This window comes from Clarias gariepinus, chromosome 10 (assembly GCF_024256425.1).
Source record: "Clarias gariepinus isolate MV-2021 ecotype Netherlands chromosome 10, CGAR_prim_01v2, whole genome shotgun sequence".
Classification (NCBI taxonomy): Eukaryota; Metazoa; Chordata; class Actinopteri; order Siluriformes; family Clariidae; genus Clarias; species Clarias gariepinus.
In genome coordinates, this window is record NC_071109.1 from 5,758,977 (window position 1) to 5,773,919 (window position 14,943).

A 14,943-nucleotide genomic window follows, 5' to 3' on the forward strand; every position below is an offset into this window, starting at 1 on the left:
GCGGCCAAGGGGAACCCAAAACCTAGCTGGTTTAAATCTTAATGGATTAAATGTTACAGCTGATTGGTATATTTTAAAATGCCAGGCCAACACGTTTCACATGATTGTATCGGGATGGATCAAGATGGCACCATGGCACTCTGCTGATAAATCCTAATGGGCTGATGAATTCGATACAGCGATTTCCGCTCTCCTTCATACCCGTTCTACCTTCGGTGTTATCTAACCCCTCATTCGCTATCTTCTTCGGTTTCTACTGGTTTTTAGTTTCCTTCTGCTTTCCCCACATCCTTATTCCCTGTCTTCCCAACTGGCCCCTACTGCATTATTAATTGGATATTAATGATTTTCTGACTTGCCGACCTCTAGGTCTCCATTAGTTACCTGTAGGCTGCGAAGAAACTGATGAAACTCTGCGCTCCTGTGCAAGGCCAGGAAACAGGGCAGCACTAATGAGAGGTGCACTTTTGCAATCATTAACATACAGAGAGAGAGAGAGAGAGAGAGAGAGAGAGATCAGATTGGACCATATCCTAGTATAGAAGACAACATAGAATGCATCATGTCACAAACGCCATGTGAGTCCGGCTGTAGCTTCAGTGAAAGCAAATCAGTTTCGCCGTGTCTATATGACACGGTTCATTTAGGAGTTGATAAAAAAAAAAAAGGCAGCACAGGTGGTTTTTACTGTGATTTTGCAGAAGTAAAGCTCAGGGAAGCCCACTCTCATTTAATGATCATTAGCAGGAAGTCAATGTTGAGGTCAGGGAGAACCCTCCATGCCCTACCAGGGACACGAACCCACAGACGTGATCGAGCTTCCCTTCATCAACAACCCTGTGCTGCCAGAACATTTTGTTTCATTTCGAGTTCAAACAGGCCAAACTTGGGTGCAGCATTTAGACACAGAGCCAGTGTCATGTACACAAGTACTGTGTTTAGAACAAAGTGAGAGAGAGAGAGAGGGAGAGAGAGAGAACTTTCATCTGAGGTTAGGGGTCAATGATTAGAAGGTTGGAAGCCAACAAGTTTTAGCTGATCCTGGATTCTGATCCCAAACCGAGCTGAACCGAACGCCGGCTAAGTCACGTGTAGATCCGGGAGCCCTTTAAAACCTTTTATTTTACGTTTTGCGCCAGATTTAGTGAAGACATACAGTAGCACCATGGGTCCCAAGAATGTTAGCGAAGGGAATTATAAATTCAAGTTAAGTGCGGTTTAATATCTATTTATTTTATATTTTACTTTATTTACATGGTTATATTATTGGTATATATTTATATATTATATTTTACTTTATTTACATGGTTATATATTTTTTTCATTGGTTATAATTTTTGGGTTGTTGGAACGTATTAACTTTATTTTCATTATTTCCTTAAGGGGAAAATATAAAATTTACGTGATACAAAATTTCACTTCAAGAACTCGCCTCTGGGACGGATTAAATTCGTATGCTGAGGTTCCGCTGTACAATGTATTGTGTGTGTGTGTGTGTGTGTGTGTGTGTGTGTGTGTACAGCATGTCTGTACACTTAATATTGGAACTCTTTGTACAGTAATTAAGAAATTGACAGATAATTTTGGAGAAGTTGGACCTCAAGCACTGCATTAATATGCAGATGAAATGATTGTGTATCACATGAGTTCAATAGACCCTTATAATAATAAAAAAAAAAAAACAATATGTGAAGTACCACGATTGACTAAATTTGAATGATTAGATATCGAGGATATGACTGTTGGGGTTCTGCTGAGGGGTCCAGCGCTGGTTGTCTTTGTGTAATAATAAAAATATTTGATAATGTAAAAAAAAAATTTGTATCTACCATATGTTGTTTGAATTGCACATGTTGATAGAGTACCTTTTTTCTCTATAAGACCGTACTTAACATAGTCTCCTTCACTAGTAGGAAGGCCGGGTTGGCCGTCTTTTCTCTACGTCTGTGGTGCACTGAGTGTTCTGGTGCCTTTATGTCGTGACCAGCGTTTACTTTTTTTGGGTGATTTGTTCTGCCTTGTTTTCTCTGTAGGATTGGACTGTATAGGGCTGGTCTTTGGTCCCTATGGGTGTTGTTGAGCCTTGAGTGCCCATGATGGTGTCACCAGCTTGCTGGCGTTCACCTGTCAGTGGTCATCATGTTATGTCTGATCTTTGTATTTATTCCCTGCAGGCCTATCAGTGTTTTATCCCTTACTTAACGCATAACCCTTTGGCGTTATCTGAATGTTCTGAACAGAGAAAACATTACAGCTATCACTGGTATGGCATTATTAAGTATTTTTCCCTCCTTAGCATCGTTACCATGTGTCAGATTAGTGCTGCGTTTATATTTGTACCTTCTTGCTAATGTACCCAGACAGTCTGGCACCTTTTCCTCAGGTATTCACATTAATGCGGCTCCAAGCCCTGGATGTGACCGTGTACCAGAAACGGCTGTGAGATGACTGACCGATCATTATATTGTTTATGATCAGGTGCATTAATGGCCAGGCGAGGTCCCCATGTCAGTGCTGGTGACACGGCAGGGACGTAGGGCTAGACAGGACGATCTGGAAAACAAAAATAAGTAAACACACAGATGGGAGAACAGACAGATAGTCTGTAATAAATGTCATTATTGTTGGTTGTGTGTATATTGCTGTGTCTCATTAACAGCAGGCTTCCAGGGAGGCAGAGGACATCATGTCTGAACTTTCAGGGCCAATTTTCCTGTCTGTGTTTCCTAGCTCAGTCGGGGATTTATTTATTTTTTAAACAGCCTCGTTCTTTAGCAAAGTGAATAAGTACAAGTCGGGTGAGGCTTTGGTGTAAGAGGTCACAATAGAGATATGTGCAGTCAAATAGGCCCCGACTTATTCCCAGGATTTTGAAACTGATTAAACATTGCCTCAGTGACTCAGAAGTGTGTATCAGCTGTATTACACAAGAAAGCACTTACAGCACAATTGGAGTGGAGTGTATTGAAGGGCTTGTGGGTTTTCTCTTCTCTTCTCTTCTCTTTTTTTTTTTTTTTTAAAGAAGCACACATAATAATAAAATACACTTTAACAAGTCAAATTATTTGTATGTTGGTTAAATAGAAAAATATCGCATTAATTTATAAATCACTACTTTACTAATTATAAGCACAAAGTGAACAAAAAGTATTTTAAATAAAAACAAAGTATTTAACTTTAACCAGGAAAAGAGGTACATTTGGTCACTTCCATTGAATTATTATTATTGTATAAATGAATTTTCCTCTATTTTTATTTATCATTCGTGATGACAGATGACAGATAATGAAGATGATGATGATGATGAATGCTGAGTGGCTGGAACAGACGATAAGAGACAACTTGCATAAACAACCAATTTTAAAATTGTATCCTCAGGCACGATGCAGGCTGTCACAGTAAAACATCAGTTTCTGTTGTTTAATTCTTTAATTTAATCTCATATAATTTAATTTACTATTAAGGAGTGAGAGGAGACTCAAGACTTTTGCACAGTGCTGTAGATATCTAAAGTTCATACAGGGCAAATGTCCTGGGCAACGTTTCTTTCATAAAGGAAATTGTGTCGGGTCACCAAAAGTTTTGTTCCTAACGTCTACAAGGACCTTTTTTAAAAAAATGAAAAATCTATATAATTTTGATTATGGCTGTTAGTGACGTAATGTAAAGTAAATGGTGATAACAATTAAATATGTAGCTTTAAGGCACTTACAAGTTGTTATAATAGTTGTGCGAAGACAACTTATGCAGATGACCGTGAAATAATATTAATGGTAAATTTGGCTCAATTTGGCTGTTCATTTCATCATATATTATTTGCTTCTATTTTTTTAAACCCATTATACAATTTTTCAGTGTTGTTTTGTTTATGTGTCCAGGGTTCTAGATTGAACAATTCCTGTTTTTTTTTTCTTCTTCGCCTTTCTATACGTGACTAAATCATTGAGATTTCCCCTAATAAGAAATCCCCAGTAATAAATCTCAGTAGCTGCTTCCCATTCTGCCTGGTTGAATGTGAGCCCTGGATCTAATACCGGTCTGGTTTCTATCTCTCCAGGTGAATGAAATCTACCATGACCATTCTCTTGGAGCGCGGATCAACGTGGTCCTCGTTCGGATTGTCTTGGTGGATGCCAAAAAGGTAAATCATAAAGTCAGCGTGCATGCAGTTATTCTCCGTTCATATTCTCCACAGCGGTTAACAGCACATCTGGGACATCTGCTTGGATCGTTTTTCCTCCAGAATCATGGACATAATAATAAAAAGGAAACCTGGACGCTGCTTTTTTGAGTGATTTACAGTACAAGAACAGAGTACTGACATATCATCAGCCAAACAACCTATTCCTGTACTAAGTTAGCATGGTTTATGTTGTTGTTGTTGTTGTTGTTGTTGTAGTATTACATGCTCATTTGTTTTTCTATCTCACTATTTTTTTTATTTAGAGATTATGCTTTTATACTGAAGCTACAGTAGCTAGCCGTCTAACACCGGCAAGTTATACACACTCTCTAAGGTCAATACATGTTGTATATGTTTTGATACAATACTTCTTTCTCTTTTTTTTATGCACATGTTCACTCTTTCTTAGACGCCTCAGATAAACGCTGTCCAAGCACTAGGGCATGTTTTTCCAATGGACTGAGCAAACAGGAACTAAAAGCTTGTTGTTCCCAGGGGAAGCATTTTTCAAAGTAGCACACCTTCACACCAGCTCTGCACCAAGAACACACAGAAGGCTGATTTTATGCAATTGGCTTCTGGACCCCCTCTGATCCCAACCCCTGACCATTTCCCATGGGAACGCAGAAGGGCATTCTGGGAAGTATTGCAAGATTAACAATCAATGATGGCCCTTCCTTATCCATGGTGAACACAGAGATGTGAAATCTCACTCTCTTCCTGCTTGGTGTAAGAGGAGATGTGAGAAGAGGATGTCATGAGATCAACTGACACACTACAGTACCTCGACGCTATCTCCATCATGAAGGGCTTCCAAAACCAATCTGATTTCAGAGGCATTTGAATACAATTAACATACACACACACACACACACACACACACACATTGGGCTCCACACGTGCTGGTCTGTGTTTGTAATAATGATAATTGACTGAGTTTTATGTTCATGATTTAAAGAATGAAGGTCAGCATCTAGAGGAACCAAGTTAAGATTAAACAGCAGGTTCTGAAAAAGGTTTGCACATTCAGCTTCTTTACTTTTCACCTGACTTGATTTTTTTTTTTTTAAATAGGAAATGCATCTCAGTTAGAGTTAGGGACGGCCATTTCTTCTTAGTTATATATTCTAACTCATTAATTTTTGATGTAACCTTTCAGGTTCTTGCCTCCGTTTGCGGTTGATGAGGCATTCAGTGGAAAACCTGAACTACTTTTCCATGTTTTGTTAAGTCCCATCTAAAAGTTCTGCAGTCAATCCTACTAAAGAACTTTTAAAGTAGTGATGGGAGATATGAAAAAAATTATATCATATAATATTATCATATTACTTTACTTAAATACGTCAAAAGACAACTTTTCCACTCATAGTGTAAAACCAGAACCATTCTACAGTATTTCGGATTACAGCTCCAAATAAAACTCTAAGAAGTCTAAGATTGCTCATGAATCATAAAAAAAGATCTTTTTAAATGATGTCAAGTTTACATTTACGCCATTGACGGCAGACGCCCTTATCCAGAGCGACTTACATTTTTATCTCATTATACATCTAAGCAGCTGAGCGTTAGGGGCCTTGCTCAAGGGACCAGCAGTGGCAAGATTGTGGTTGTGGGACCTTCTGAACCTGGGACCTTCTAAACCATAGCCAACCCTTTAACCTCTGAGAAACCAAGCCTTTTAAGGAGTTCAAACCCCAGCATCACCAAGTTGCCATTATTGGGCCCCTGAGTACAGTAGGGCCCTTAACCCTTAACTACTCAAATACATAAAAATGAGATAAAATGTGAGAATTATGTCAATTTTGAGTTTTTGCAATGCTGTAGTTGGGTCATTTGTTAAACATTGTCCCAATGTCATGTTTCCATCAAAGCCATTCAAAAACAACGTTATCTCGACATTGAACGTCATCACAAAGTCTCTACAACTATAATACAATGCTCAGCCAGAGTTATGCTTCCTTCCCAGGGGTTATAAATAGGGTTGGTGTCCCAGCTTTGGAATTTGGTCCTAGCGAATGTGTCCTCTCACATGTTCTCCTTGTGTCTCTGTAGATCCCAAAAACTTGAGACAGTGAGTGGGAATGTGTACGCGTTGTGGGCTGTTATGAACTGGCATTGGGTCAAGGATGGATTCCTACGTAGCTCACACCCAGTCTTCCCATGATAAGGATGTTCTAGGTCCACCCCGACAAGGATAAAGAAGATAAATTCAATTCAGTTCAATTCAATTTTATTTGTATAGCGCTTTTAACTATTGTCATTGTCGCAAAGTAGCTTTACACAATCAAAAGATTTATTTAAGTTTGTATGGAATGTGAATGTTTATGAATCAAAATGGTCAAATAGCCCCTGACAACAACAAGCCGAGGGCGACAGTGGCAAGGAAAAACTCCCTGAGATAGCAACAGGAAGAAACCTTGAGAGGAACCGGACTCAACAGGGAACCCATCCTCATTTGGGTGAAAAATGGTTGTCATGTGATCCTGTTGACAGCTCCATCCACGACTGAGAGTGTGGAAGAGCTTTACAAAGCCTTGTTTGGGGCACTTCCAAACTTGTAGGTCTAAAGGTTGGACATGGTCCAAACTCATTCGTGTTTTTTTTTTTTTTTTTACTAACTAACCCAGTGACCTTGTGTAACACCCAGGATGTCTGATACGGAGCATGACCATGATACTCTGGAAGCGCATACACAGCACTGGAGCAGATGGCACCTCGTGTGCTGATTCAGAGCCTTTGTCTGTTTCTGGATTAAACAAAATAACACAAACTGTCCTACATTTACCTGCTGGCCAAATCTAGATCTGCTTCTGTTTTTCCAACTAGCGCCCCCTGTAGAGCTTGTCTCTTAAACCTTTTCTACCTTTGTCTCTCATTTCTCTCACATAACCAGTCACACACATATCTGTCTATAATCCCATGGTATCCATCTTTCTCATTCTTATCCACGCTCCGTCCACATGCCTTTGCCTCATCAGGCCAAATCAGCATGCAGCGTGCCCCGCCTGTCTGACCAGCAGGCTGTCCGTTCTTCCCAATTACTGTGGCAACGGTTGCCGGCAGCAGCAGCAGTGCAAACTGATCAACCAAGTGACCGCGAGTACCTTAAACAACGCTCCTATATCACGAGAGAAAAACAGAGAGAGAGAGAGAGATTAAGAGATGTCCTTGAGCTGACACACTCTAAAAAAGCTCGGGAGGAGATGAGTGTGTGAGTGTGTGTGTGTGTGTATGTGTGTGTGTTTGGCAGATTTAAGAGTAACAGAGATTTGGAGATTAGGATAAGGAGATTAGATGGAGCGTTAAAGCCAGTTAGATCTTAATCAGAGTCTGTGTGTTTTTCAAAATGGTAAAGACCAGACAATGTGCAGTAATGTGAACCGGTAAAGTGCTGTTATGAGAAAATAATTACCAACAAGGTGATGACACAAAGCAGAATGATTTTTTTATCTCCTAGATGTTGAGTATGTTTCAATATCGCCAAACCCTGAAGTGTCCAAAAAGTTGTTCCTTGATCGTGAAGACAAAAAATACAATTTGTCATGTCACGAGTCTCCTGTCTTGAAGACCTGTGTTGAAAAGCGTACAGGTGCTTAAACATTTAAAGATATAATATATACACAGTGGCTTAGACGTCAGCACTGAGCATGGGGTTCACCAGGGACCAGCCGCCGCAGTATTATCAGATACTTTTTGTATTGCGATTCTATAAATATATTGCTTTTATAAATTTCCAAATTCAATGTTTGATTTTTTTTTTCTGATTTGATTACAATTTTAAACAAACTTTGTAAATAATTAGCTCCTTCCACATGAGATGCCAAGCTGCCTGCCAACAGGTCGAAAGTTTAAAGCACGGGACACAAACATGCAAACATAAGTCTTCTTTGAAAAAATAAAAACAATCACGATTTATAATTGAATCATATTTTCCCTACTGTATCTCCAATTAGCACTGTCGCCCCACACCTCCTGGGTTGAGGGTTCGAATCCCGCCTCCCATCTCTGCAAGTGAAGTTTGCAGTCTCTCCCTCCTGTGCTTTGATTGGTACTCCGGGTTCCTCCCACAATCCAAAGACGTGCCTCGTACAGTAGGCTGGTGTTTCCAAGTGGCTTGTGAGTCCTTTAAAAGAGTCCAGGCACGAACTGCGGTATAAGCGGGCGGTATAAAAAAAAAAAAAAGAATAACGTACAATATTATCCCCCGAGGGATCACTAAGGACTTTGGCATCGTTAGATATTCGCCATATTTTTCCTTTTTATATATTATTTCTATAATTATTGCTATCAGCATATTCAACATGTCATTTAAACGCTTAGATTATCCGAATTAAACGGAGACCAATATTGAGTGTCTAGCTTATACAAGGCTTTAACTAACCTGTTATCAAGACAAGTCAAGTTATTGTTTATAAATACGTTACTGACAGTAAAATAATTTCTTCAGGGTTTTTTTTTTTTTTTTTTCTTTTGTCCCAGCTTAGGACTCGGATAAAGAAAGAGTGTAGGGTCAGCCATGATACAGCACACCAGTAGCAGACAAGGTTAGGGATCGCTCAAGCGCCCAGCAAGGGCAAATTACTGGAGTTGGGGCTTGAACTGTCAACCTTCTGATGAGTAACTTTGAGCCTTAAACCTTTAACCTGAAGCTTTTCCTTTCCTTCCCATAAAGACCTGAAGATTGGCTGATCCACAAAGGCAACATTACTTTACATGATCGATTATACACTTTTCTTTTTTTAAATATACTTTTATTAAAATATATACTTCATGTGTTACAGTAGGTTATACAAGGCATCCCCTGTACATCCCCTGGTACCGTAGTTGCCTAAGAAATCATTTCATAATAAAACAAGGAGACGATCACAACCCTGCTGTCCGAACTGATGCTACCTAAAAAAACGAATTAACACCTGCTGACCCAATCAGATTACGGAATTCAGCAGCACCGGAACAGAAGAAGACACACCCCTCCATACAGTGATTCCCGATGGAATATCACTACTCATATAATGACTTTATTATTTGCCACATTAATGTGTGTGGAGTAAGCTGAAAAAATGAAGCCATTAATCCAGGCCCAGTGAAATATTTCAGTTCTTCTTCTGTTGAAATATTAATAAGCACCTACTAAAATAGTCCGCTGCTATTTCAATAAGTGATGATAACGTGATTAACACTACGAGCGGCGTTAAGAGTGACAGCTTCGAGTGCGAGTGCTTCGGAGGGTTTGGAACGTGGCATCGCCACAGCAACGCCGCTCTCTACTGGCCAGACGCTGTCACTGCGAAGGGCTCCTGAGGTCTGTGAACTCGTTGGAGTGAAAAAGGGAGAAAGGCGGTTTCAGGACACACATCTGGAAAGGATCTTGTGCTCGCGGTGGCCACGTCACAGCACAAGCTGAATTACTGCGTAAGCTTTTGAACCCCGGACTCGAGCACTCGTCGGATCAGAACGGCAGTGTCATCTGAGGATCAAACGAGGTCATGTTTTCAAATCCCACGTTGAGAATTGCGAAGAAGTAACAGGATTCTGTTTAGCTTTTTTTTTTTTTTTTTTCTCTCTGTGGTTTCTTTACACAGCTTTGTATAAAGCAGGAATCCGATCCAGATTTATGAAGCTTATAGACAATATGCGGTATTTCTTTTCAGTCATTGAACAGAGTTACGTAATCGTGCCAGGACATTCAACAAGAGCTTCGGGAAGCTTACAGGCGCTGACCAGCCAAATTTGACTTGTTTTCGGATACAAGAACATGAGAACGTGACCCCAGAACAAAATGATTTTTAGGCTCAGAGGGATGATTTTCTTTCCAGATGTTATAAAACGATTTAGGAAACTTTTCTAATTAACATCAGTTGTGTGTTCTATGTTTCGGGATTAAGTCCATGAATTTGGACAAAGTAAGAAACACAAAGTTCCGAACACAAAACACATCTTTACTTAAGTTGTGGAATGGATTAAATTTCCTCTGTTTTGGAATTCAGTACATGACTTTAGACAAAGTAAGAAACACAAAGTGCAAAAAAAAAGAAAAAAAAGAAACGGATCTGCCAGTGGGACATGAATAGGTTTATTCTCACCCTCTCGCTCACTCATCGCCTATACAGCGTTATGCCGTGTACACGGTAGTGAGGGCTGGATCCTATTCCAGGAGACGTATGGCAGAAGGTGGGGTACACCCTGGACGGGGTGCCAATCCATCGCAGGGTACACACGAATACACACACACTCCAGGCAATTTTTCGAATGCCAAAGAACCTAATCTGCATATCTTTGTGGGACTGTGGGAGGAAACTAGAGTACCCAGATGCAGAACATGCAAACTCCATGCACACAGACCTGAGGTGGGAATCGAACCCAGAACGCAGAGGTGCAAGACGACAGTGCTAGGCCACCATGACGCCGTTGAATAGGTTTACTAATCATATATTTGCACATACAGTACCGTGCAACCATGGTTGCAGCACGATTTACAGATTTATGTAGTCGATTTAGCGAGCTGTTTAATTTAATGAGAATGATTTCTTTGTGTGTGTGTTTGATTCTAGTCTTCGAATCTGATCGAGCTGGGAAACCCGTCTCAGAGTCTGGAGAACGTGTGCCGCTGGGCGTTTGAGCAGCAGAGAAAGGACACTAACGATAAAGACTACCATGACCACGCCATTTTCCTTACTCGCCAAGAGTTCGGACCAACGGGGATGCAGGGTACCGAACACACACATATATCTGAATTTCCATTTTCTATCATTGTGCTACGATATCGTATTGATATTACGATTGATTCGACTTGATGTGGTGTGTAGAGTGTGTAAGGGGAGAACCATAGTGTGATGTGTTTTCTCAGGTTACGCTCCAGTGACTGGTATGTGCCACCCAGTCAGAAGCTGCACGCTGAACCACGAGGACGGCTTCTCCTCCGCCTTCGTAGTGGCCCACGAGACCGGTCATGTGTAAGTGTCTGTCTTTTTTTTTTTTTTCACAATTCGGTGTGATTGACCCCATCAATCTATTTAAATGACACTTACACATACACATTCTTTTTTTTTTTACTTATTCAAAAAATCCCTGAAAGATGTAAATCACCTCCAAAGCCCTCGGCACGATTACTGTACTCATTGTAATGATTTCTAGTCTAGGTGTTATATTTAATGCAGCTTGCCTTTAAATTTGTTGTTGTTGTTGTTCTTTTGGCTGCTTGCATTAGAGGTCACTACATCATACTGTTGTGGAGTCAGAATATTGAATAATTTATAAGTAATATTTTGGCACGGTGGCGTAGTGGTTAGCACTGTCACTGTCACTTTGCAACTCCAGGGTTCAGGTTCACTTCCCGCCTTGGGGTCTGTGTGCATGTTCTCCCTGCGCTTGGTGGGTTTCCTCCAATTGCTCCACAGTCTAAAGGCGTGCAATTGCCTGTAGTGTGTGAATGAGTTTGGAAGTGTGTGTGTGCCCTGCAATGGATTGGCACCCTGTCCAGGGTGTACCCTGCTTCATGCTCTAAGTCTCCAGGGATAGGCTCCAGTCCCCCGCGCGTCAGTATACTGGATAAAGCGGTATAGATGATATTGAGTGAGTGAGTAGTTAATAATATTAATGATATTTATATTTATTATAGGTTTTACACTCAGTGCTCTTCCTGACGTAATCAAGTGTACCAACCACATGGGGCTCGGGTTGGTTCCCTGATTGGTTCCCTTAGTGACCTTTAGTGTCGCGCACTCACTCTCACTCATCATCTATACCGCCATCTGTTATCCTAATCTGCATGTCTCTGGTCTGTGGGAGGAAACTGGAGAACCCGGAGGAAACCCACCAAGCACACGGAGAACATGCACACAGACCCGAGGCGGGAATCGAACCCAGACCCTGGAGGTGCAAGGCGACTTTAGTATTAACTTTTTTTTTATTATTATTATTAAAAGCAATCATTTTATTCTATACTCTACTGAACACTTTAGATCATTAAAAATGGCAGAAATATTAATATTGCTTAGGGTGCTTTACTTTTTTTTATCACGCACTAATATGATTCTGTAGTAAGTAATGTAAATTTTCACTATTTTTTTTTCATTACATTTCTGTACTATTCTGTAACTATTTATATAGAAAAAATTTCAATTTAACACAATAATTTTAATATTTAACTTAAAATGTATGTTTTTTTTTCTATATGTTTTTTTCTTGTAAGGTTTTCTTGCGACATTTCTATACACACACACACACACGCACACACACACACACACACACACACACACACACACACACACACACACACACACACACACATAAGACATGGACAACTAATAACAGGACCTAATCTGACTATAAGGCTCATACAGAGAGTGTGTGTGTGTGTGTGTGTGTGTGTGCGTGTGTGTGTGTGTGTGTGTTGCAGGCTGGGAATGGAGCATGATGGTCAGGGGAATCGTTGTGGTGATGAGGTGCAGATGGGCAGCATCATGGCTCCCCTGGTGCAGGCCGCCTTCCACAGATTCCACTGGTCCCGATGTAGCCAACAGGAACTGGGCCGCTATTTACAGTGAGCTTAACGCATAAACACACACACACACACACACACACACACACACACACACACACACATATACACATAATAAGGAAACAAGTAAACTCACTGAACGAAGCAAAAACATACAGTACGGATGTCAGATCACTGTTTTATTCCATATCATCTTATTTAATATTATTATTTTGTACGTTATATTTCTTTCCCCTTGCGCAGCTCTTACGACTGCCTGCGGGACGACCCGTTCGAGCACACGTGGGAGGAGTTACCGCAGCTCCCGGGCCTGGACTACTCCATGAACGAACAGTGTCGCTTCGACTTCGGTGCCGGATACATGATGTGCACAGCGGTAAGTGTAACACACATACACACATACTGTACATACACACACACACATACACATACATGCCTGCTTCGCCCCAAACACTATAATGCATTATGGAGTGCCCGAACAGCATCTTAGGACTGCTGTGAGCATGTATAACTCCACGGCCATCGCCTGATCATGATTTGTTTCGTTCTTTCCATTCTGACTCAGTCACGGTTCATCGTAGAACGATGAAGACTGATCACACTGCGATGTTATACATGCTGCCACTTATAATGCATTATAAGCCTGCATCAGCAGGCCTGTGGCTGAAGCCTCTGAGACCGGAGACTACAGTCATTTAACGTAGGGTAAAGATACTCACATTTAATAATGTTATTGTAAAGTACTAAACCACTCGAGGTCATGCACACAGGGGAAAATAATCAACAACAGAATGATGTAATGTAACGCAGAGGTAACATTACCGACATTACAGCATGGCCTGAAGTGTTTTATTCCTCTTATACCACAAATCTGGCTAAAATCCGACGTTTTATCTGTTTATGGTTGCATTTATAGTATAGTTTACATATTCATAGCTGGCTGTTAGTTCCTGTTATTAAATGCATTATCGTTTAAGCTGTTGTTCTCTTTACTCCATTAATGTTAATATAACAAAATATACAGGTTGTTGCTATGGCAACTTTCCCGTTAGTTAGAACTGTTCCAAGGTTAGAGCTGCTACAAAGTGCTGACACTGGAGACTTCTTCCCTTAATGTTATCTAAACGTCTCTTCTAGTAATCTATAGTTTTACATACAGTCGTTACCATAGAAACAGTTGTATTAACATAAACCCGTGGTTTAAATTACAGCCACAAGCTGCTGTTACACAACTTTAATCAACAACTTCTGTGCATTCAGGATCGAGAGTTCAATAGCGCTGTGCCATTAGTAATTCTGTGCAAATATACAGCGGAACCTCGGCTTACAAATTTTGACGCGATCTGGAGGTGAGTTATTAGCATGAAAATTTTGTGTTGCGAAATGCATTTTCCTATAGGAGATAAGGCCAATTAATTTCCAACACTGTTATCATATTTTTTCGTATAAAAACAGTCGAAACATATCTACAGTCATAACATATATAATGTCAACACATTTAATTGAAGTAAAATATGAAATAAATAAACATTATAAACATTTAACCTCACTTAACCTTAATTTATGATTCCTCTTGGCACCGGCTGCTTTAAAAACCTAAAAAGTAAAAAAAAAAAAAAGGAAAAATTTCTTCTTGCTATCATCCTTGCTAACATTCTTGGGACCCATGGCAATATGTTTTCACTTATTCTTGCTTAAAATAAAATAAAATAAAATAAATAAATAAAATTCCACTGACGCAAACAAGTTTTGAACGACTCCCGGACGTGCGCGCGACTCCGCGCCGGCGTTTGGTTCAGCTCAGTTCAGTCATTCCTATGCAGAAAGTGCTTCATACTGTATGCCAAGGCAAATATCTTGCAACATTTTAGTTTTTAAGGTGAAAAATCATGAAAGGATCGTTCGTATGCCGAGGTTCGTATTATCGGGTACATAAGCGTTCTCGGGCAGTGCACACTTCTGCATGGACTATGCTTTATTCTCTTGTCAAACCATTCTCTTAGCTGCAAAAGGTGGGGCCATCAGGAGCGCAGGTAAGGCAAGGCATCGACACGCCACAAGACCACGCCCCTACATATCACTCCCAGTCATCATTCCATTACATCTGCTGATTTGCTGGTGTATCATTTCTGTCACTTTGCACCAAGCTGACACCAGACATTTGTACATATTGAACAGTTTGACCACACTTTTTTTTTTAGACATACATTTCTAATGAAGCAAGAAGTATTGCAAACTGAAAAATTGTGCATGTTTTCTT

The 14,943-nt window shown here is 40.3% G+C and overlaps 1 protein-coding gene across 3 annotated transcripts in view; it reads left to right on the forward strand.

Moving 5' to 3' along the window:
• LOC128531732 (A disintegrin and metalloproteinase with thrombospondin motifs 2-like) overlaps positions 1–14,943 on the forward strand; it is a 141,421-nt gene that overhangs the window by 105,309 nt on the left and 21,169 nt on the right. For 2 of the 3 annotated variants that reach the window (XM_053505843.1, XM_053505842.1), the window contains 6 exons: positions 4,058–4,141; positions 10,735–10,891; positions 11,031–11,136; positions 12,582–12,725; positions 12,927–13,059; positions 14,687–14,716. In XM_053505843.1, coding sequence (XP_053361818.1) covers positions 4,058–4,141; positions 10,735–10,891; positions 11,031–11,136; positions 12,582–12,725; positions 12,927–13,059; positions 14,687–14,716 — 654 coding nt within the window. The remainder of the gene's footprint in view (positions 1–4,057; positions 4,142–10,734; positions 10,892–11,030; positions 11,137–12,581; positions 12,726–12,926; positions 13,060–14,686; positions 14,717–14,943) is intronic. The other variant, XM_053505844.1, reaches the window with a different exon arrangement.